At 38.8% G+C, this 25537-nt stretch overlaps 2 protein-coding genes across 2 annotated transcripts in view; both read right to left on the bottom strand.

Moving 5' to 3' along the window:
- LOC125463446 (putative interleukin-17 receptor E-like) overlaps positions 1-10731 on the bottom strand; it is a 38662-nt gene extending 27931 nt beyond the window's left edge. The window contains exons 1-4 of the mRNA XM_048554710.2: positions 10481-10731; positions 4378-4411; positions 1872-2018; positions 464-573 (exon numbers count right to left, since the gene is read on the bottom strand). Of these exons, the coding sequence (XP_048410667.1) occupies positions 464-573; positions 1872-2018; positions 4378-4411; positions 10481-10630 (441 nt within the window). The 5' untranslated portion in view covers positions 10631-10731. The remainder of the gene's footprint in view (positions 1-463; positions 574-1871; positions 2019-4377; positions 4412-10480) is intronic.
- Positions 10732-24266: 13535 nt separating this feature from the next.
- Positions 24267-25537, bottom strand: part of LOC125463311 (protein monoglycylase TTLL8-like) — an 80820-nt gene continuing 79549 nt past the window's right edge. The window contains exon 11 of the mRNA XM_059654794.1: positions 24267-24450. Within this exon, the coding sequence (XP_059510777.1) occupies positions 24385-24450 (66 nt within the window). The 3' untranslated portion in view covers positions 24267-24384. The remainder of the gene's footprint in view (positions 24451-25537) is intronic.

Raw genomic sequence — 25537 nt, 5'->3', positions numbered from 1 at the left:
CTTCTTGTCCAAAAACCATCAATTAAAAATATGGAGTCTTCAGGTTGTGAATTGTTTACAAGATTTAAAAAATCTAAAAAAGCTTACTCGGTTTAATATTTTACTTCCTTTTTATATTATTTCCCTCTGTTAATCTAATCTTTCCTTCCCTCTGTTTAGGTATCTTTCCAATCTGATCCAATTTTTGGATTGACCTTCCTCAGTCCTTATCCTCACTTCTTTAATCTCATTTGTTAAGGATCCACACTGATTGTCCCAGTCACACATTTTGTTCCCCTTACTACAACATGATTAGCTCACATTTCCAACAATGCTGTGAGTTAATAAACTCATAAAAGCTAATCATACACTTGTTGTCTGACGAATGGAATCTGTGATTTTATGTCAGAATGTAACATATTACAGCTTGTTTTACTGCAGATTTTATCATTGTTAAGGATTTAACATCAAAATTCAAACTTACAGGATGTCCTGTAAACTTTTTATATCCATGTTTATTGAATTTCACAACAGCACATTGGTACTGTAAGGTCTTCATTGAAATAGAGCATATTTCCACACCACGGATATGTTCTGAAATGCAAGGGCAAGTAGATGTCAAACACTTGTAATTAACATACAATTTAAAGTAGAGAAGGAGAAGGCAGTATCATTGCAAAGACAGCTTTATTATTTGGAGAGGGGTCGGGCAGGTTCTGGTTAGGATATATTCCAAAAGGAGTGTTAATCTGCTCATTAATATCTAGTCTTGAAGTTCTCACACAAGCCAATCATGTACAGCAAGTTTCTTTCAGGTCACATAAGAGATTGTCATTTCTTTTAGCTCTGTAACTAACTGTAAACATTCTCAATATGCAGCAAATCTCCCCAAGTTCAACCAAACTAAGCATGTCCCCCTTCTTTATCCATGTATTCTTCATAAATATTTCTTGCTTTCATGTTTTCCATTGCAAGAAAGAAGAGGTCCAAAGCACATAATTGGTCAGCCGCTAAGTAGTATGTTTGTCAAAAGTCACATCCTCATAACTCTCACTATTATGACAAATGGGAATCGAAGGATATGGTGATAAGACAGGAAAAAAAATTTAGGGTTGTGATCAGCTATGGTCTTATTGAATAGCAGAGAAGGCTTGAAGGGTTGTGTGATTTACTCCAGTTTAAGTTTTATGCTCTAATGATTACTCCTTCACCTCCAACCTGGCAGAAGGAATAGTTTTAAATTAACTACCACAGTTTTGTTTGAATAATATCCATTGTATTTCTTTCCTGTGGATTCACAATAACAACAACATTTACACATTGCTTCATCAGCTTCATTAGCGCTTCAACAATATGACCATGGAAATTTTAAGTGGTATGCTGCATTTAATTTCAAAAAAAGTGATCAATTTAATGACAGAAATAAGAGAGTTCAAATGTTCAAGGTAATAGATTGTCAGCTAGGTCCACATGATTGACTCGATTACTGTGGATCTCTGTAGATGTATCAGTAGTAATGAGTCAATAATGTTTATCACTTGAGCCACCTTTTCTTATCACCAAGAGATTTTCTACAAGTACAGGACCATTTCCTCAATGTTTACTTTGTATATTAAGTTAATTTGAAAATATACTGAAATTTTCAAAGATTTTCCCTTGGAGGAAGAGCATAAGACCCACAGAAAAAAAGGCATGTCTGATTAAAAACAGATGCTCATGTTATTCCGCCAAAGGCTGGAAGAAACCAACAGCAGTGCCTGCCCAGAGTTTTAAAACTTAAACTACATCCATGTATTTTTCAGAATCTATATTGTTGGGGTGTGTATATTCACTGCAAAAGTTCTTCCAAATCTGTATTCAGAAAATTTTGATGAAAATATAAAAATCCATACCATCAAGAATCAATGTCCCTTTAGCTTTCAGGTGTATGGAACACTGCTGCTCTTTTATGCATTTCAACACTGTCAATATTTTGAGATCCTCCAAAACTTTGGAGGGCAGGGATAATGGAGGTTGACGGCAACTACTGTGCTGCTCACCTACAGAAGGAATAAATCACAAAGCTGTTAGACATTTAAGTGTTCATATTCCCTATCCAAATTTCCTTTCTTTTCATTAGGCCCAAATTAGGTTGTCCTAATGTCCTATCGACTTCTAGTTGAATGTTATGAATGATTTCGAACTATGCACACAGTTTCCCTACTTAACACCTTTGTGGGAGCACCTATGGCACACATTCAAGCAGAAGGCCTCACAGCACCTTCTCAATGCACCAGAGGATGGTCCACAACTTCCAGCAATGCCCACATTCCGATGTGTACAGAGTCCAAAATGATGGAAATGTTTTGTATACATGTGGCATGGTTGTTAAATTTGCTGCTGATACAATGACCAGTCAGAAAGTTATGAAGAGGGCAAAAGAGGTTGGGTGAGTGGACAATAAACTGGAAAATTGAATATAATGTGGGCATTTGTGAACTTGTCTATTTTGGCAGGAAGAATAAAAAAATATAAAAATCAGAATATTATCTAAATGATGAGAGATTGCAGAAGTCTAAGATGCTGAGGGATATGCATGTCCTAGTGAATGAATCACAAAAGGTTAGTATGCAGGTACAGCAAGTAATTAGGAAAGCTAATAGAAGGTCATCATTTATTTTGAGAATTGAATACAGAAGGAGGAGGTCATGCTTCAGTTACGTAAAGCATTGGTGAAACCACATTTGCTGTACTATTACCTTATTTAAGGAAGTACCTGGAAAGGGTAAGTAGTTTTAAGAGGAAAGATTGGACAGTCAAAACTTGTATCTGGTGGAATTTTAAAGAGCTAGAAGTGACTTAGATAAGCATATAAAATTGTGAGGGGTCTTGATAGTGTGGGTGTGCGAAAGATGATGTTTCATCTTGAAGAAGAATCTAGACTTGGGGTCTCAATTGAGGATAAAAACAAAATAAAAAGATGAAGATAGATATCGGATGGGTGGATAACATTGAGTTGTGGATGAAGGGAGGCTTGATGAAAGCCAGAGAAGAAGCAAGCCTGTTCAAAATAATTCCCTGGCACTCTCAGAGTTGGCAATTATCGGCATTTTGTCTGGCTCTAAATTGAATGGACAGTGATAATCCACTATTTCATCCAATATGCACATCAAAGGAGATTTTCTAAAGTTTTCACTTTGTTTTCTGAAGACTGACTTGTACTGGGTTCATCCTGGTGCTGCATACTCTGATACACATTCAGATGGCTCTTCCCCATGCAAGAGCCTCAGAAGGCTATTAACTGTGAAGGGATTCATAGTTGAGGTGATTTACTTTTCTCCTCCTCAGAATATCAGTGATGCAAAATGATGCATAATCCCTGGAGAGATATTCTTCTGGGGTTAGTCAGGGTAAACAAAGGAACGATGTTCCTGAAGACTGTAGATTCCAGAACCAGAAGTAACAATCTAAGGATGTAGGGCAGCAATTTAGGACAGAGGTCAAGAAAAATTTCTTCACCCAGAGAGTGGTGAGCCCGTGGAATTCTCAGCAGCAAAACATTGAACGTTTTGAAGAGTTAAAAATATTTCCTAGGTCAAAAGGGATCAAAAGGTACACGGAGAAAGTAGGAACAAGGTACTGCATTGGGCAATCAGATCACATGGAATGGTGAAATAGGTTCAAAGGCCAGACTGGCCTACTCCTGATTCCATTTTCTATTTCTATGAGACAGGTTTGAATCTAGGAATGTGCTGATCTGTGTAACTAATGCACAGCCGGATAGTATATTTACTCATCAAAGCGATGAAGGAGTTGCTTTGTGTATTTATTATCAGACTGACACATGAGTAAATAATTAATTGCAATCTCGGAATTCCCTGTAGCATAACGCCCTTGAGGAAGTCCCTGCTGAGTAATAAACAAGCAATTCTCACTATTTAAAATTGATAAGACACCAACTTTACTTAACATTATAAGTAATTCTCAGTTAAATTAGTTTTTATTTAATTAATGCTTTAATAAAGATAAATTCATATACATTCAGCTTTTATTAAATCTACTTTTCATACACAAGGGGATAATGAATATGATCAACACCTGAGAATAGAAATGAACTGGAAAAGCAGAGAGCAAATCCACCTGACTGCACCTGCAAAATTTGGCTTCAATTCTGCTCTGAACCATACTTGTCCTTCGGTTGCCAGAAATATCTTGTGAGGACAATATAGGTGTGGGGAGGATGGCAGCATTTCCAGATGAATCAGGAGCATGTGATGAAACTGTGTCTCCTATGTAAAATGATCATCGGAAGACCTGAACTAGTTTTGGATTCAAGCCTCATTTTCTGCAGCTCTTGCCTGATACAATATTTTTTAAATGTGCAAATTGGGACTTTTACAATTTAAAAGTAATACTTACTGAAAGTCAGGTTTTTGCTTTTGCACTGTAGTCCCTGGAAGTACAAAAACAGAATGAAAGCTATTTTCTGCACTACTTGAGAATGCAAATGCAAATTTCTATGTGCATAGTGGATAAGTATATGTACATATATACATGTGTGCCACCCTATGTTTCCATACACGTGTGTACATAGAACTGTATGTAATTGTGTGCACATACTAAACCAATCATTAAAAATTGGTAAAGGTTTACGAGTAAATTGTTGACAGACAAGTTGGAAGTGGAGGATGGCTATGAAGCACAATGATCAACAAACCAAGCTACTAGCTCATCTCAGAAAATGAAGGTGTTGGGAGGGCAATTTTCTTGGATCAACTTTAATTATTTTAACTATTTTGTATTAGTGGGTTCTCAGAACATATACTCACCATGAATTATTGTGAGGGTAAAATTAGGATTATAAAGATAAATTCTGGCAAAGGCCCATAAATGAAACTCCTCTCCCCATCCCCCTTTTCTGATGAAGGGTCTAGGCCCGAAACGTCAGCTTTTGTGCTTCTAAGATGCTGCTTGCCTGCTCTGTTCATCCAGCCCCACATTTTGTTATCTTGGATTCTCCAGCATCTGCAGTTCCCATTATCTCTGATCACAATTTTAACCTCACTGTGAAGCCTCTTCCAGGATGCCTAACCTGAAGAAGTTACCCTCCTCCCTCTGGACCAACCTCAGGGGATCTCTCTCCCACTGCAACTCTCTTGTGATCCATCTTCAGTCCACCTCCCCCTCTCTCCCTATTTATTTCGGAATCTTCTCCCCATTCCCCTTTTCTGATGAAGGGTCTAGGCCTGAAACGTCAGCCTTCCTGTTCCTAAGATGCTGCTTGGTCTGTTGTGTTTATCCAGCCCCACACTTTGCTTTCTTTTGCTGAACTTCTTCTTTCACATTCTAGCAAAACTGCTGCACCCTTTCAGTTAGGCAATTGTTTATGCTTGTACGTTATTGGTGAAACCAAACCACAATGTGGAACTATTTATTTCTTAAAATGGTAAACAATATCAAATATTCCTACAGTATGACTACAAATGAAAATAGTACAATGTTTGAAGAAATAAATCCTCAAAATTGTTGAATAGATAAAATCTCTCATCTTTGACATTGTTGATGTTATACCAGAATAATTAGATTATAAAGTAGGTCAAATGACAGCAAATTAAGGGTTCCTGCTTTCATTGTAATAGATCTTTTGAAAATAGTTGAAAACAAGGTCCGCCAGGCCCGGATCAGATTTGTCCTCGGCTGCTTTGGGAAGCGAGAAATGCAATTGCTTCGCCACTTGCGAAGATCTTTGCATCCTCGCTCTCCACTGGAGTCGTACCTGAGGACTGGAGAGAGGCAAATGTCATTCCTCTCTTCAAGAAAGGAAATAGGGAAATCCCCGGCAATTATAGACCGGTAAGTCTCACGTCTGTCGTCTGCAAGGTGTTAGAAAGGATTCTGAGGGATAAGATTTATGACCATCTGGAAGAGCATGGCTTGATCAAATACAGTCAACACGGCTTTGTGAGGGGTAGGTCATGCCTTACAAACCTTATCGAGTTTTTTTGAGGATGTGACTAGTAAGGTTGATGAGGGTCAAGCTGTGGATGTGGTGTATATGGACTTCAGTAAGGCATTTGATAAGGTTCCCCATGGAAGGCTCATTCAGAAGGTCAGGAGGAATGGGATACAGGGGAACTTAGCTGCTTGGATACAGAATTGGCTGGCCAACAGAAGACAGCGAGTGGTAGTAGAAGGAAAATATTCTGCCTGGAAGTCAGTGGTGAGTGGGGTTCCACAGGGCTCTGTCCTTGGGCCTCTACTGTTTGTAATTTTTATTAATGACTTGGACGAGGGAATTGAAGGATGGGTCAGCAAGTTTGCAGACGACACAAAGGTCGGAGGTGTCGTTGACAGTGTAGAGGGCTGTTGTAGGCTGCAGCGGGACATTGACAGGATGCAGAGATGGGCTGAGAGGTGGCAGATGGAGTTCAACCTGGATAAATGCGAGGTGATGCATTTTGGAAGGTCGAATTTGAAAACTGAGTACAGGATTAAGGATAGGATTCTTGGCAGCGTGGAGGAACAGAGGGATCTTGGTGTGCAGATACATAGATCCCTTAAAATGGCCACCCAAGTGGACAGGGTTGTTAAGAAAGCATATGGTGTTTTGGCTTTCATTAACAGGGGGATTGAGTTTAAGAGTCGTGAGATCTTGTTGCAGCTCTATAAAACTTTGGTTAGACCGCACTTGGAATACTGCGTCCAGTTCTGGGCGCCCTATTATAGGAAAGATGTGGATGCTTTGGAGAGGGTTCAGAGGAGGTTTACCAGGATGCTGCCTGGACTGGAGGGCTTATCTTATGAAGAGAGGTTGACTGAGCTCGGTCTCTTTTCATTGGAGAAAAGGAGGAGGAGAGGGGACCTAATTGAGGTATACAAGATAATGAGAGGCATAGATAGAGTTGATAGCCAGAGACTATTTCCCAGGGCAGAAATGGCTAGCACGAGGGGTCATAGTTTTAAGCTGGTTGGTGGAAAGTATAGAGGGGATGTCAGAGGCAGGTTCTTTACGCAGAGAGTTGTGAGAGCATGGAATGCATTGCCAGCAGCAGTTGTGGAAGCAAGGTCATTGGGGTCATTTAAGAGACTGCTGGACATGCATATGGTCACAGAAATTTGAGGGTGCATCCATGAGGATCAATGGTCGGCACAACATTGTGGGCTGAAGGGCCTGTTCTGTGCTGTACTGTTCTATGTTCTAAGGTAATAAAAATTACATCTCAAATCCCTTAGTAAGAACAGTAACGCTTCTCTAGTGTTGTGTTCTATTTCTAAAAGAATAAAAGGAAATTTATACAAATTTGAAGAATTAAGATTCTATTTATATACTGATCAGGTCAGTTAACTCAGTTGGCTGGACAGCTGACTTGTAATGTAGATTGACACTGACAGCATTGGTTCAATTCCCACCACTGGATGAGATTTCCATGAAGGACTTTCCTGTTCAACCTATCCCCTCACCTGAGGAGTAGTGACCCTCAGGTTAAACGACACCCTGTCATCTCTCTCTTTTTCTCCTTTGAGAGACCAGTGCTATAGTCCTCCTTGACTGCAATGACTTTACTTTGAGCTTCATTTTTGTTTACAGTGGCCTAGTTCTCAAGAGAGGACCTGAGTGTGCTACTGGTCATTATTTCTATCCAAATCATGCAACCTGTATTCATGTGAGCTACTTAAACTGAATTCCATACACAGGCTGCTTCTGGCAGTTTAGCTAGTGAGCATGTATTGGACATCGGATTGTGATCAGAAAGTCATATTGTGACAACCAAACATCCAATATTTGATCCATGAGTTAATTGCAGAGTCATGTGTCATGCAGTAATTGGAGCAGCCTGCAGTATGTCCTGGCAATAACAGAAGAATCTGGTTAGAAATTGATTTTTCAGGTCCCTGGTGTTTATTAACACAGAAAGGTCACTATACAGCTACCAAGGAAGGTCCACGACCTACACATCAACATCGAGAGATTCAAATACATCACTTAAAACTATTACAAGCAACCAGCCCAGATTGCCCTTCAACTTCAGGATTACCCTGCAATAGAAAAATAATTTGTTTGCAAATAGGGAGAAACATTATTGCTTGAGGTAGACAAGCCAGATCTAGCTAAGTATCTTGTCACATTGTTGTGCAGAAGGTGGGACTTGATCTCATGCCTCCAGGCTCAGAGGTGTGGACATCACATTACACCACATGAGCCCCTATCAAATGATACAATACAAATGGGGTAAATTAAACAATGATGTTTTTATATCTGCTCATTGAACATTAAGTTTAATCTACAGCAAAGTTGGTTTTCTCAATGACACTAATAAAAAGGCTTGCAGTAGTATTGAACTCCTTTGATCTCAGGATGTCTCAAAGTACTTTACAGTAAATGCACTACTTTAAGTATTGTCAGTCACTCTTGACATGTAGGAAACAGAGTAGAGAGTTTGTGCACAAAACACACAGTTTTCACAAACAACAATGTGAGGAGACTAAATAATATGTTTTTGTGGTGTTTGTTGAATGAAGAACTTTGTCCAGGACACCGAGGATAACACTCTTACTTCTCCTCAAAATAGTGAAAGGGATTTTAAATGTCCACCGTACACAGCAAATGGTTAATTACCTTAACAGAAAGGCGGCACAATCACATAAGCTCACACATCTACATTCCAAATTACCTTCTGTCTACTCCTACATTCTGTAAGAATGATATAAGTTCCTTTTTTTGTCAATCTTATTTCCAAGTATTAATTTCTATGTCCACACTTATCGTCAGTTTTATCTTTACGCTTGTCACAAAGGAACAAATCACTCAAAAATATTTCTAGAATGGTTTTTCAGTGTTTTGTGCTTACTAAGTAGGATTTGTAAAGTCTAAAAAGATTAAGATCATATCTTAAATAAGATTTTAAAAGTGGCATTTGCAGCAACACATTTATCCAATGAATTGTTGTCTGCTGAATCTCTAATGCTCTCATTGAACGTCTGTGCTGAAGATTCCAGCATCTCCCAACAGCCTGACTGTGGCTTTGATATTTTAGCTTACAGCTGGTCACTATGAGATAACCAATTGTGCAGTCTCAGCACTTTTATATCCAATTTCTTTGCATCAGTCTGCTCTCCTCATGGAATATTTGCCTTTCTTTTCCAATTTTTTTTTCTGGTCAATAGCTTTTTTTGCTATTAATTATAAAATAATAGGATATAAGATTTTGAATGAAAAAAATGCAAAGTCTTATTTTTAAATGAACCTATTACTGAATGTCAGAGACAGAAGAATAGTTTCCATGGATTATATTCCATGGATTTACATTTTAACTTCGGTGTATTGAACTGAAAGGAAATGTGAAATGTGAAAGACTAAGATCAGAGAGAATAAATAAAAGAAAGACGGATGGAGACTGAAGTAAGAAGGAGAGGAACGGCAGTAGTGGTGGAAGAGGAAAGTGTCTTATATTTAGTAATATTTGCTCAAATTTCAAAAATATCGCATTTTCATCACAATTAGAACACTGAACAGTACAGCATGGTAACAGACCCCTTGGCCCACCGTGTCTATGCCAACATGATACCATTCCAAACTAATTCCGTCTGTCTGCAGGTCGTCTGTATCCCTCTATTTCCTGCCTTTTCATGTGTCTGTCTAAATGTCTATTAAACTTGCTAACGACCAGAAATCCTGTGTTTCCATTGATAACATCTATTTAACAAGAAAAAGATGAAAATGAGACTGTTGCAGCAATAAAACCGATAAACACAAATCATAATCTCTAATTTAGACTTTACTACTATGAGATATGGGCTAACGATAGAACGATATAACGATAAAAATACTACCCAAGTTTCACCATCCTTAACAGACATAAATCTGTAATTCTATAGTCGTACCGCTCGATGGCGTTTAATTGGATCCAGAAACTGAAGCTTCAGACCTGTACCTGGAGCATCCCTGTTGCACTTTAAAAAGGAAAAAAAAACTTTGCTCTGATTTTCAAACAGTACGACAACTACACTTTGTTTTAATATCTCACTATCTAAGGATCAATTAAATAACTTATTGGTGGCAAAATATCCTTTTTTCTTTCATTCTCGGAGCGAATTGGATTCCAAACTATTAAAAAACGAATAAAATGAAATCGTGTTAACTGAGGTGAACAAAATAACACACCGAAGCATTAATAAAAATTGGCCCTTGCGACACATCAGTAGTGTCCCCGAGGACCAGGAGACCCGGCTTTAGATTCAATCTACTCCAAAGGTGTATAATAACGTGTGCTTCTGAATAGGTTGACCAGAAATTATTTCTACGAGGCCAGTTTGAAAGGATGAATTAATTCATCCTGAACCTTTGTACAGTTGAAAATAAATAGTTGTAAAACTCAGAAAAACTAACGCCAAAGCATTAAAAAAAGTGAAAAAGTGAAACTTTAAAGACGAGCATTAAGCAAATGTGCAAATTTGCAAAAGTAACACTTCACATTTCTATCCTAAGAGCAAATCATTATTTTTTTAAAAATCTGAACTGTACCTGCGAACACCTGAGTCCACATTTAGTGTTGTTCTCAACTGCTAGACAGCAAGAAATGGACGAACTTAAAATAAATAGCAGGGAACTGAGACAGCCGCTCTTCCTGCGCATTTTGCCTTTCGCTGCTTTACAAATTAAAATACGTATCATAAAGCCCAAGTTTCTTATTTAAAGGAGTGCACTGGAGCTTGCACTGGACCTCAATACAAGGCAGCGCGCTCTGCGAGTGCTGTCCTGCAGTGTTGGCTTTATTCACACTGACTCACCGCCTCTGACTGCTGCTAAAAAAACCAAGCAAAATACTCTCAGCCCCGCCTCCAAAAATTCCGAGCTCCCGACGCTTCTCAAAATCTGCCGCTCCTTCCAATGGAAGGATTTCTTGGAAAATGTAATAACAAGTGTGTCATTCAATTCGAGAACTTCTGTCATTAAAGCACTGCTCTACTGTACAGCCTATCTCTTGCAGTAACCACCGGCAGTGATTAGACCAATTTATTTGGAATTCCCAGCAGCTTCCCCTTGCTCAATTCAGCTCTTCATTACAATGGAACACATCCAAATGTCTATAGCTTTATTACTTTTCAATTGTCATGACATAACAGATTAGTTAAAGGTAAAGACTTGCAATAGGTAACTTCATGGAGTGGATATGGCAAGAGTTGTCAAGTAAAATGTTGACCTCTGGTGAAGTTATGACTGAAGTGTATTCCCTGAACTGGAATTGAAATGTTAAGTAGAACTGGATTCTCAAGGGACTTGGCTTCTGGTCAGAAATATGCTCTCAGCCAGATAGTAAACTTGGGAAATCATTAAGTAATAGCTTTTCAACATGCAAGTGTGAATGTCCTCAAATTTTTGGAATCTTTGATTCTCTGTTTGTCTTCCACGGCTTCTCTAGAAATCAGTCACTTTGCTTCAATCACAATCATGTAGAGGAATCTAAAGAACATTCCAATCCCTCACCAGGCATCCACTGGCGAGTTTTAAAATAATTATTCGGGGGCATGGGCATCATTGGTTAGGTCAACAATTAGCCTCATCCCTAACTGACCAGAGGACAGTTAAGAATCAACAACAATGCTGTGGGTATGAAGTCACATGTAGGCCAGACCAGGTAAGTTCGACAGATTTCCTTCCCAACTGACAGTAGGCACGTGGTCACCATGAGACTAGTTTTTTTTATTCCAGATTTTACTGAAGTCAAATTTCACCATCTACCCTGATGGAAATTCAAACCTGTATCATTGCTTGGCTTTTGGATTGTTAGTCCAATACCATTACACCACTGCATTTTCCACATCTCTTGTGCAGATACATTATAAATCAATATTATATTACATTGGTAAGTCTCAAATTTAACGCACAGGGTTCAATGATTGGAGCAAACCTTGTGTACTACACAACACTATCGATCATCAAATACTTACCTATGTTACTGCTCATCTTTGGACACAGGGTGAAGAAAGTTTATATCAGGCTGAGATGGCTCTCACGATTAGTTGATATGCCCTACTCAGACTGGCACCTTTAAGAACAGTCACTTGGGATCTCTGTCTAGCAACAGAGTTGCACCTTAGCATGAAAATGCCATCACCAGGAAAGGCAGCAAATCAGTTTGGAGGAGAAATGGATTCCGGCATTTATGTTCAAATTTTCAACATCAACCCTAAGATTTCCATTGTCCTCACACTATCTGTCACCTAAAAAGTAACAATTCAATCATGTGAAGTGATCTACAGATTAAGTGTGCTTCCTTTATGCATCCATAAGTATGACCAGTATTGTAGAAAAATCTGTGAAACACAAATCAAAAAACTGTCAATTTTGTAGCAGAAAACTATGGGTGTTGTTAACTCAGTAGCATGTGTGTTGACAGAGAAGCAGAATTAACATTTAAGGTACGTGAACAGGAGCTCCAAAGAACAGTCATATTTGACTCAAAACATTCACTTTGGTTCCCTGTACATAGATGCTGTCAGACCAATTGAATCTCAAGCGCGTTGTTTTTATTTCAGTGTTTCAGCATCCTGAACATCTTTCTTTTCATTCCATGTGATATAATGGTTTTTGAGCTGTGGAGTAAAGGATGTTGACTTATAAACATTAGACGGTGAGACTGAATGAATATTCTGCAGATTTTCTCAATTCAGCTTGGGAAAGGTGCATCTTTCATGCATTGTTTCTCTTCACCCATGAAAATTGGGAGGGTTGAGTGAATGAAATATGCTTTATGAAAGACTAGAATAGATTAGAAATTATTGCTTGCTTCCTTATATTCATTCATTTTACCATAGCCCAATAAAGATTCCCAGAATGCATCACTAACCATGGTCTATACTGATGTCACAATCAAAATAGATGGTAGACTTTAGCCAATGAAAATATATATCATTTTCTATCATTTTTTCACTTCATCTCAGCTGTTAAATTTATTAATCAGTTGCGTAATAGATTAGTAAATCTGTTGTTTGTTGACATCAGTAGGTTCATTCTTTTATCGTAATCCTATTAAATCCAATAATCTTTTTAGGTTTGTATTCGTAAGCTATAGCATGTTACGTCCTTATCCAATTCAAATCTGATAAACACTATCAATTCCAACCTTCTGTCAGTTTTTCGGAGAAAAAAAAACATTTCATATGCATTATCTTTATCACATTTATTGGAAATCAGTCAGATGGAAATGTCACTACTCCATTACAAAGGGTCACATGCTATAAATGGCACAATGGTTTTCAGTGCTATGTGGCTGGGAAGATTAAAATCATATAAGATTTCCATGTCTAATCACAATTCAATGGTTCATGATGAAATTGTGGTTGCTGGCTAAATTGCAGGTGTCAAATTGCTAGTAAACACTATTAAAGCATATAAGGTGGTGCCTTGAACTAAGATATATCTCAGGGTGGTTTGTGCTCCGAAAACTGTACCCTAGCAATGAACCAAAGCTTTCAAATGAGGTGGAGTTCTTCTTGTGTGTTAACAAATTGTACATCCTGCTAAAGGAACAGGTCTTATTATGTTTTGAATCTCAAAATCATTTTATATTTTAAAACTGAAAGCAAAGGACTGCGAAGATAGCTGAGCAAGGGTCACCTGACTTCTTTTGTGGATGAAGAAAGGGAAAAATAACTTTCTAGACTGATGTTACATCAATGCCCTTTCCTGAAACTGATCCATCCATTTGAATGGGTAATTCAAACACAAAGACACTGGATGTTCCAAACTCTGTGCATAAGATTCACAACATGGAATTAACCTAATCATCCAGCTTATCTGGAAAAGGACTTGAAACTTGTAAAAGGTTACATGATAACACAACATTGTAAAAATCAGCTGAAGTGTTCTGCAGACAGCATTCCAACAGAAAGACATCTAACTAACTGCATATCACCTAATCGGCCAAGGAAATGAACAATAATGATTTAAAAATGAGAGATCCTAACAGGGAATACTTTACTCACCTTTCCCAACTTCAAGTTAACCTGAAAACCAATCTTGTAGAAATGTGACTACAAAAACCTCAAAGCCTGCTGAGAAGCTTTATCTTTACAAGACATTCACTTCAACTTTAATGGATCAACTTTATCTAAGAAACCAGAGGATTGTGTGTGTGTGTGTGTGTGTGTGTGTGTGTGTGTGTGTGTGTGTGTGTGTGTGTGTGTGTGTGTGTGTGTGTGTGTGTGTGAGAGAGAGAGTGTGAGAGAGAAAGAGACAAAGCGAGTAAAACATTGCATTACTTTCAAGGTAAGTGAATTAGAAAAAATAACCTGCTTCATTTCTTTTTAATTCACAAGAAGTTTGCTGCTGAAATTATTGAATTTGAGGTCCACATTCCAAGAAAACATTCCAAGATAATGGGCAGTAAAAGGAACATACATTTTGTGCACGAATAGGACTTCTGTAGTGTTGGGCTTAAAAATGACATGTTCAAACCAGACTATTAAGGTTCAATTGTTAAGATTTAACTGGACATGACAATTAGCAATTGAAGTAAAGTTGGCAAGGACATGAAAAACAGGCTTATGCAAAAACAGCCTATTTTGACTGGAAGGTGGTGGGGGGGTGGAGCTGACTGACCTTGAGGGTTGGTGGGAACCATCCACCTGTACAGTCTAAGTTGGGCCACCTGAGCTTGTTTATCACTGATTTTTCAGGGCTGAAAAATACTGAAGTTATTACAAAATGGGGATTCAGCACCTGACCCTCAATTCAGAATAGTATTGACATCAGAGACTTTGCCCTGCTCACTGGACTTCACACCATTGGGCTGGGGTTCACACAACCTGTGGAATCTGACATTGAGCTCCAAGTGCTGCCATTGTCAAAGTCCGTGATGCTCGGATAAGCAGTGTGAGACTCACTGGCTTTTATCAGTTGTTTAACTGAATTACATAACTTTACGACATATACAGTCAAATATACTGACAATTATTCATTCATAAATGTATTAAATACTTTAACCCAATAAATTAGTTACATATTGAAGCACACATGTCTTCTTGGAATCATTTTGATCAGTTCTTAACAAATCTGTTAGTTACTTTCAACCTAATAATACAACTGCACATGACTGATTCATATTTAGCCATTTGGGTCTTAGTTTCTATGCTTGACACAGTTTAAACCTTTTTGCTTGTTCATATGAGACTTTTGAGTGCAATGCTTTTGAGGTGCCACATATTGAGGAACTTTGAAAGATCTGACGCTGTGATAGAAATATAGCAAGACAGGAAAAGGAGCAGGCCACTTTGTCCCTTAAGCAATACAAGAAATCAAGACTAATTTATAATTTAAATGCCAAGTATTGATCTTTGTTCCATATCCCTGAATACAAAGATTATTAAAAATCATTAATCTTTGTTTACAATTAATAATGGATCTAATTTATTAAATAGGAAGAAGAATATAGGTAAGTGGGGGGAGGTGGAGGGAGAGCTGGCATGGTTTGGGTATCCCTTTGGTAGAATGATCTGTGACAGACAAGTTTAGGGCTGACTGGAGCCCTGCTTGGGTGCCTGCCTCTGCAAAAAGTGGCCGGGTAGCAGAGTAGACCCAGCAAACTGGCACATCAACTGAATGGGTTATCTTTAGCTTGCACACAGCCTCTGATCCTGACACCAGCTGGGGGCCAAAAAATTCTATTAAAAAGCCCTTTGAAACTGCTGTTGATCAGCTTTTAAGTGGCCCCACATTATTCCCAATCACTTTTATTTCTTTAATGTAATTCCCAAAGTAAGAAGTAGTTACCATCTGTTTAAAATTTGGCGATACTTTCAGCCTAAATGGAACTTCAAAATCTGCTGTAAAATTGTCAATTCATTCAAAATCAAATTTGGATTCTGTTTTACAACTTTAAAGCTGCCGGCTAAATAGTTATTGGTGTTGATGCACCAGTTTATTTTCCACTGCCTGCAAGCTTCAAAATTTACCCTCAAATTAGGATTATAGAAAATTACATAGTCAGTGTACCCTGCCTGTACTAGTTCTTTGTAAGCGTAGCTATGTGTAGTCCCATTTACATTCCACAGCCCTGTAAGTGCCTCATCCTCAAGTGCCTGTCCAACTCCCTTTAAATTTAGTTGTGGATTAAGCTACCACTGCAACTAAAGCTACAGAAAGTCAGATCTCACTACCCTGAAGCAAACCAGGTACCCTTCTCCTCTATCCATCTTCGATCCGCCTCCCCCTCGGTCCCTATTTATTTCAGAACCCTTTCCCCTTCCCCCTTTTCTGATGAAGGGTTAGGCCCGAAACATCAGCTTTTGTGCTCCAAAGATGCTGCTTGGCCTGCTGTGTTCACCCAGCTCCACACTTTGTTATCCCACTGTCTGCGTGAAAATAATTGTCCTCATCCCCAGCCCTCTGGATCTATGGAAAATGATCTTAAATCTGTGACATGTGGTCCATTTGCTAAGCATACATTTTTTTAGCTGTTCTATCAAAGCTTTTCATTTTGAAGCTGTTTGACCTTCAGTGTTCCAAAAATGAAAATTCCTAATATTCCCGGTCACTGCTTAAGCTAAGATTACCATGCACCTCGCAAAGGAAGTTCTTTAAAATCCTGACATCTGATGCCCAGAATCTTCTACAATTCATCACCTAACATAACAAGTAATACATTAATTTTTAGAATATTCTTTTTTCTGATTTTATTTGATCTCTGTTTATAATCCAAGACACCAATATGCATCTTTAACTACCTCATCAACTTGCCTGACCAGTATGCATGATCTATTCATATGACCACAAAGGTGCTGCTGCTCAAAACTACAAAAGCTGTAACATGTATGTTTGAGATTTACAACAATATTATATGTACGAAGATGAAATGAAGCACATAACTATAAGGTGCAAATCCTGTATTGGTAGATGGTTGGGAGGGAAATGATGATGGTTTGATGATTTGTGCAGTGCCTGAGGCTAATGGTACAACTGATAGTTTATGGCATTTGAAGATGCATTTACCAAACTGAGCAATCATTTAACATCACTTAACCTCTTGCGCCAACGCACTTAGTCTTTGGGTCTTGATTCCTGGCATCAAACTCTACAGTCATCTGCTTCCACTGCCTTCAAAGACAGTATTTTGAAAGCATTCCCCTGGTTTCCATGTCCTCCACTAAGGTTTCCAAGGATGCGTTTGAAAATGTAGAAGTCTACTTTCTTCTCTGTTGTGCCATCATTCGATGTTTCATATTTCAGCTTCTGTTCACAAATGACTCTAAGCATTCACTCTAGCCACAATGCACTAATGTTTTAAGGCTACCATTAAGCAGTGCAAGGTGGCTTTAAATGGGGATAGACATCATGAAGTTGGCTTCTGCTCAGTAATTCGGTCATTCAAAAGCATGGCGAGTGCTGGCTGGATACTGAAATTATTTATGAAGAAAGGCAACAACAAGTTGGCAGCTACTATCTCATATAGAACTGTGGATGTTGGCGATCTCAAACAAAAATAGAAATTGCTGGTGAAACTCAGCAGGATTAAACCTTTTATAAATTACAAAGCCATACCGTTTTACTAGAGGAAACTCCCTTGCGCTAAAATTTATTTCCACTGTTTTCCTCACCTTCTTCCTCTGGCACCGTATCCTTTGTAACAAAAACATTCCACTTTGCACTGAAATTAAAAGAAAGAAGTTGCTTAAAAAATACACTGCGTGTTTGTTAGCATGTAAAAAGAGACAAACCAGCTAACATTTATGCATGTTTAGATTGTTTTCATTATCTTGTACTGCATTTGCCTCGATGTGACATGTTGGGCTTCAGCACAGTTTTCTCAAACCTGACAGTGCCACTCACTGCTTAAAGCATGTATTACATGTAGGAAAGAAAGCTCACCAGTCTTATTCTGTATTCAAACTGAATCTACTGAACATGCATAGATGTCAAGGCCTCTTTTTTCATGCCAGGTGTCAAAATATTGCACACATACCAGGCAAGTCAAGATTGTGATGGAATACTGCCCACTTGCCTGGATGAGTACATTTCCAACATCACTCAAGATGATTCACATCATCCAGAACAAAGCAGCTCACTTGGTTGGCACCACATCCACAAACATTCAATATACTAAAAGAAAAGTTGGGGGTGATGGGCCCAAGTACGACTGGAATAGGGAATGTTCCACATGCCCCCCCAAAGATACAGGCATAACTGTGGCCTATGCAGGTATCCAAGGCTACACCTTTGATCTGAGGAAAGTGAGAGGAATTAAAGGAAAGGTTGTTCGAAGTGAAGATGAGCTAAGTCAGGCAATGAAGGGTGGTGGTGAATGGGGGCAGTTCGGGTGTTTCTTCCAGGAAGAAGTGGAGAGTCCTAATATCTTCCAGACAAGGAATTGACCTTGACTGAATGTTGCAGATTGATATATTCCAAGGTCCAGGACTATGTGCTGAGGGATGCACTAAAGCTTGGGGCAGCTGCTGCCAAGGCACAGTGGGGAAAGACCACTATCTAAAGTCTTCCAACCAAATTACAATGGAGGTCAGTTCTGAGGAAGGGTCACTGGGCCTGAAAAGTTAACTCCGATTTTTCCTTCACAGACACTGCCAGGCCTGCTGAGCTTTTACAGCAGCTTTGTTTTTGTACAATGGGGGTCTATTCAGTTTTTGGACTCTCCCAGTGCCTCAAATGTAAGTAAATACAGCCTTGTGTAAGTAAGAAATGCCTTGGGTTTGTTTATTGGATAGAATCAAACTCCAATGTTTCTTTGTTCCTCCATTAAAACAGAACTTAGCTGCTTTAAGATAATAGGGTCTAGACCCAAAACACCAGCTTTCCTGCTCCTCCGATGCTGCTTGGCCTGCTGTGTTCATCCAGCTTTATACTTTGTAATCTCAGATTCTCCAGCATCTGCAGTTCCCAGTATCTCTCAAACTGCTTTAGTGACTATGCATATACATAAAGATTTTTTTATGAAAGAAGCGTATCTTTGAAATTAAAAAGAAAGTGGAGCCACTAAGAGCATCCTGATCCATTTCAACACACCACTGTGTTCCTTGGCCAAATCTATATATGACCTACTACAGTGCTCCAGCAAGACTCAGCACAAGCTGGAAGAATAGCATGTCAGTTTCCACATGGGAACACTGCAGCCTTCAGGAGTCAGTATCGAATTCAATAATTTCAGCGCCTGAACATTTTCATCTATGTCTTTTACCCAACCCCACACCCCAGGCCAAAGCATCTAATAGGCTGCTTTCAACACAGCCAATCCATTTTTACCTACTAATTGTCCCCATTAGCAGTTTTTCTTTCTCCCTGCCTTATCATTATCCATGCCTTTAACTGCCTAATTATCGTCCTTTCCCTCTGGCATCCTTCTCTCCACTTATCACTTAACCCTTTCCACTTCTGCCCCACACCTACACCCCTCCCTTTCTTCAGCATATATTTCACCTTTTTCTAACCACTACTAGTTCTGAAGAAGGGTCACTGGACCCTAAATGCTAACTCAACTTTCTCTCTACAGATGCTGCAAGACCTGCCAAGTTTCTCCAGCAATTTCTGTTTGTGTTCAGATTTCCAGCAACCAGAGTTCTTTGTTTTATTATGTTGTTTCATATGGACTTTGAACCGATTGATTGCTGTCCAATAAAAAGAGATCACTTTTCATTGATCTTGGTGCAACCCCATGATACATTTCAGGCACGAACATCATACCTTACATGGTTCTATCATTTATTTCCCATATACTCAGGGGTCAGAAGAATCACACTGTGTGGTGCCGATTTATGTAATGTGGGGAAAGGTACCAATTTTTATTCCTAATCTATTGTGATATAATTTGGTCAGTCAGACTGTTTCGTTGTGTTTGGTGCGCATAGAGCATAGCACATTACAGCACAGTACAGGCCCTTCGGCCTTCGATGTTGTGCCGACCTGTCATACCGATCCGAAGCCCATAACTCTGATTTCTCTCCACAAATGCTGCTGAACACGCTCAGCTTTTCCAACAATTTCTGATTTTGATGCCAGGATCTCATTCCTGGTAATAGCTACGAAGTTCCACCGGGAAAAAAAATCATATAAATATGTGGTAACACACAACCAGATTGGATCAGTTGTGATGCCCCATATCACCAAATGATGTTGATTTATGTGAATAGAATTGTGAGTTGTCTAAGGTATTTGGAGGTTGCTCTAGGCAAATAACTGAAATCGAGAAGAGGAACAAGCAGAAAAATAACCTTAAGCTATTTCTTAATGCGAAGGATTTGAGATTAATTATGTTTCCTGTTGAATCATTTCCTTTTGTTCGTTTAAGGTTTGCTTCCTCCTTTTGCAATTTCTTATCGCTAGTAAATCATAGGTACTGACTATCCATTCCTGATCACTTCTTCTCCTCCCACAATTACTTGTGACTGATTTCATATGAATTACAAAAAGATAATCCACAGTTTATCAAATCCAGTCAAAGGCAGCCAAATAACCCCTGGGATTTAAAGAGACCAATTGTGGGAAAACAGGGAGAAAGAATGAATACCAATTATATCAGGGCAAGATTGGCAAGAAATATGTGACAGGTTTGATTCATAAAACCTCACCACAATACTAGAATTTAAATATACATTGAAGTATTGTACACCAATGAGGAGTAGTGAAGGCATTAAAATGCTATTGTCCGATAAAGCTTGGGAAATAGCACTGTACAGAGTTGTTGTGGCAGTAGTTTTGAAAGACTCAATACCCGAATTAGATTTTAGTTTGTTTTGTACTTCCTTTACTATTCCTGTAGAGAAGCAACTTTCTTACAGAAAAAGAACATTCTTTCAGCAAATCCCAAAATGGTGAATCTGAGCCAAGAGAATCAGACCCCCGACTGGAAACAAGTGTGCCAGGTTGCAGACTTCCTTTATGGATTTTCCAGTACCGTTCTTTGGACAAACATCTGTCATTCCAAATATGTCCCTCCCATATCAGGTGTGGCTGATTGAGAGTACAAATTTCAAAGTAGCTGCCTATAAACAATGGGCATATTTACTCCATGTGATTTTACACATTATGACCTTGTTGTATAGACGAGGTGACAGTCACATCCAACATTGTGGAAGTGAGAAACTATCAACAATGTTATCTTCCAAATGATACATTAAGCCATAGATCTATCTGCCCTCTTGCGTGAATGTCAAGGAGCCCCCATCACTGTTCATGGAAGACCAGAAGAACTTTCTTGATATTTTGAGCATGACGTATCCTTCAAACCACATTACAAAAAAGTCAGACTATCTAGTGACTGACCTCACTGTTATATGTGGATACTCTTAAAATTTTTCACTGAACCCTCATAAGACTTTAATGTATTTCTTCCTAAAATTGACATGGTAGTAAATGTTGGCTTAGCCCAGTTCTAGAATGGTGGCATCTAAGTCAGGATGTTCAGGTTCAGGCACCGTACAGGATTTGAACTTATACAGACTGACATGTCAGTACAGTACTATAATGCTGGTGCAGCCACCTTTTGAAAACAATGTTGCATCAAAATCCAAAATGTTTTATCACTATAAGAGAACACAGAGGTATTGGTAACATGACAGGAAGATCTCCTGCCTGACATTTCCCCTCAACTAACATCACCACAACAGATTAATCACTCAGTCGCATTATTGATATCAGTCATAAAAATTGGATTTTCTAAACTATAATAGTGACGAGTTGTCAATTTGCTTTGAAACTTGCTTTGGAGCCTTTCATGTTCTACACGTCTAGCTATAAACAAAACCAAATAAAAATGAAAAAAAATACAATTGTACTGCAAATACAAACACACAAAAATGGTCCCAAAATATTATGACCACAACAAAAACAACAGTCCTGCAACACCAACCAGCAAACTTGAAGGAAATTGCACTAACTCCACAGGAAATGCAGAGAACAGCAGAAGTAATTTCACAATGAATCAGCAATTCAATTTGATTGATCTTACCCACTGAAAACTTCTGTTTATTACCAGGCTCTCAAATGTCTCACCGATTTCGTGCACATCAGACATGAGGTAATCTGTAAAAGATTGCGGAATCAGTCTGCATGATTGTGGTGTTTACATAAGATTGTATGTCCCCTTGTATTATGACCGTGTAGTTCTGTTATCTGCTTTAGGTATTCAGCTAGACGATCAATTCAAACAAAACTGGTAGGTGGTGAAAAATGATCGACGACAGATAGCCAAATCAGAATCCAAATTACCTAATGGCAGGCATATACTAAATTAGGTCGAACAATTCTGTTTGGTGACAAGCAGGAGATTTAGGTGGATAAAATGTGGTGCCTTCCATATGATTTACAATTGTATTTTCTGCAACTCTTTTAGTTTAAAAAAAATCCGACAATGTATGTTACAAAGTTGGCATTGCTCATTTTTCCTCAAGCTGGAAGGTGGTTGCAAACTTTTCTATGTAATTGCTCCAGTCCAAGCATTCCCATAATATGTGTTGAAGGAGCTTGATTAACTTATCCATGGTATAAATTCCCTTGTAAAATAACATGGAATTGGGTTGACTGCTTTTCGTTCAAGCATGTTGGCATTCTATTCAGTTACTGGCACTTCTTTGAGGATTACTGTTGACTTTCTGGTTTGTCTTGTGGGATTGCGGTTTTTGTTGAAGACATTTTATGAACAGATTTTGCTAAAGTATTTCATAAGCATGTCTGGATTAATGACCAATATGTTTCTTTAGAAGTCAAGATGTACCCTGCCTGGTAGTTGACATGCAAATCTGTAGGAGCCACTGTAGCACACTGTACTGTTTGCTTCAGGAAGATTGTATATCTCAAAAGCTCCTTAATGCTTTTAAATTATCTAACCTGTAGAAATTCTCCACGACAGATCCATGTGGCAAAAAATTAGCAATTTGTCACTTTATATACACACAAATCAGATAAGTAAAAAGTATGACTGGTGATAATGTATATAGAGGAGGTGGTTTTGAGTCAGTTTTACAACTTATTTAATGTTTTATTTATTGTGCACAAACATTTTACAACATTTTTGTGGCAACTCTAAAGCACAGGTTATACAAAGGAATTTTATAAAAGAAGTGAAAATTTAACACTGTGGAAAACTTTTCATCTTACTTGTCCAGAATAAAAGTCACTCCAGAATCCTTTTCTTTATTTCAAAAATAACTTTATTCATGAAAATATCTTTATATACATATGTAGTTGTTAAAGCAGCTTGGCTCTGTACAGTAACATATGGAGAAACAAACAAATATTGGAGCTTGAAACATAAAACAAACCCAAGGCATTTTGTGCTTGTACAAGACTATTTCCATGCATTTGAGGCACTGGCAGGGTCCTATAACTGAGTAGGATCCCAATTAACTTTGGTAGAAAGACCTTAGGTGGTGATTTTTCTCCACTGTGCCTTGGTGGCAGTAGTCACAAGCTTTAGTGCATCCCTCAGCACATAGTCCAGGACCTTGGAATATGTCAGTCTACAACACTCGGTTGAGGTCACCTCCTTGCTCTGGAAGACCTCTGAAACTGCTGGGAGCTGACAAGTTTGAAGAGAGAAAGCAGGAATGGAATACTGGGATTACATCATCAGCCATGATCATATTAAATGGTGGTACAGGCTCCAATGGCCAAACAGCCTGGTTCTGCACCTATTTTCTATGTTTCAAATGATAAAGACACCCACCCAAAGCCAGCAAGGTCCTTTTTAACATGTGTGTGATGGTTTCCAGTATTATCATTAAGATCCAAGTATAATTTGCACCGGGAATCTCTCTGCAGGCCAACACAATTGTGAAAAGAAATCATGAGAAGATTTTTTTTTCATTTTAATGTTCCTTATGGAAGTAACAAGATGTCATTCCTCCAACAGCTCACTAGGGAAGCTCAAGCCTCTCCTGACACTAACTCAAACCCTCCACACCCAATCATGAGAGGGCCTTGTAGATAATCCCAAAAGTTACATGCTGGCAATAAAGAACAAGAGCAAGGATCCAATTCTGACTCTGCTCATAGTGGCAGGTTTTCACATGGGTTCAAATTTGGCCATGAGAATGTAACAGAAAACTTTCTTTGCCTTCTGCAGTTGGAATATGCAGTGTAAAACTAGGAAAGTCTCATAAAATACATAACGATTGGCAATCTTCCCATTATGCTTATTTCTGAGTATGATCCCAACCACAGCACAAACGCACGTAGTTTTTATAAGTAGCTGTCACTCAAAACCAGTAACTGAGAAAAAAAAGCAAAAAATAAGAAACAGGAACTACTCAATCAGTTAGAAAAGTTTAAAATTCTAAGAAGTTTAAAAGATTAAATGCCAGGATTCTTTAATATTCCCAGAATATATGGAATGTGAAATCATTTCAGAACTACAGGCAAGCACCACACGCAACTGAAATAGAAACAAAATTCACAGAATTTTTTGGATGCATTAAACAATCCTACTTGTCTTTGGACAGGACTGTTGCTTGAAGAGAATGAGCTCCTTTGCTGAGGTATTTTCTTTCCTGGAAATAATGCAGACAATGAGCATATGCCAGTAAATGCAAACACAAAGGACTTGGCCAAATTACAGAATGAGAAAAAGACTAATTTCACAAGCACTGTGGATGTGTAGTAGAGCAGATGTAGCGTAAATGAAGATGACGTTTTTTTGGCCTGTAAGCATAGGGAGTTTAATAGATAAACTTAATTCTAGGCATCAGCCTGCCCCTGCCCCACAGAACTCATTTCTTCGTACCTCAACTTAGTCTATTCTCCCTAGGTCCAGCGTCACCCACTTACATTCGCAATTCCTCTGACGCTTTACGCCAGTTTCAAAATGTCCAGTTTGCAGGTTCCAGCAGCCTCCTCTTTACTATAGTATCAGAGATAATGGGAACTGCAGATGCTGGAGAATCCAAGATAATAAAATGTGAGGCTGGGTGAACACAGCAGGCCAAGCAGCATCTCAGGAGCACAAAAGCTGACATTTCGGGCCTAGACCCTTCAGTCCGATGAAGGGTCTAGGCCCGAAACGTCAGCTTTTGTGCTCCTGAGATGCTGCTTGGCCTGCTGTGTTCATCCAGCCTCACATTTTATTATCCTCTTTACTATAGATGTGCCATCCCTACACACGTCCATTCTCCCACCAGGATGGTCTCAGGGGTCTCCGCTTTTTCCTGGACCAAAGGCCTGAACTTTCCTCACCCACCACCACCCACCTCTGTTTGGCCGAGCTCATCTTCACCCGAAACAATTTCTCTTTCAACTCGTCTCATTTTCTACAGGTCAGAGGCGTGGCCATGGCTACCTACATGGGCCCCAGTTATCCATGTCTCTTTGTGGGGAATGTAGAACATTCTTCGTTCCAATCCTATTCTGGCCCAACCCACAACTCTTTCTCCAATATATTGATGACATCATCAGTGCTGCTTCTCTCTCTGGTCCGGAATTGGAAAAGTTCATTGATTTCGCTTCCAATTTCCACCCCACCCTCACTTTCACCCTGGTCTATTTCTGATTCCTCCCTTCCTTTCTGCAACATCTGTTTCCATTTCTGGACATAAACTGACAACTAATATCCACTATAAACCTGCTGACGCCCACAGCTAC

Source organism: Stegostoma tigrinum, chromosome 25, assembly GCF_030684315.1.
Source record: "Stegostoma tigrinum isolate sSteTig4 chromosome 25, sSteTig4.hap1, whole genome shotgun sequence".
In the NCBI taxonomy this organism is placed as follows: domain Eukaryota; kingdom Metazoa; phylum Chordata; class Chondrichthyes; order Orectolobiformes; family Stegostomatidae; genus Stegostoma; species Stegostoma tigrinum.
Note: the sequence above shows the minus strand (reverse complement) of the source record. Positions and strands in the feature narration are given on the sequence as shown.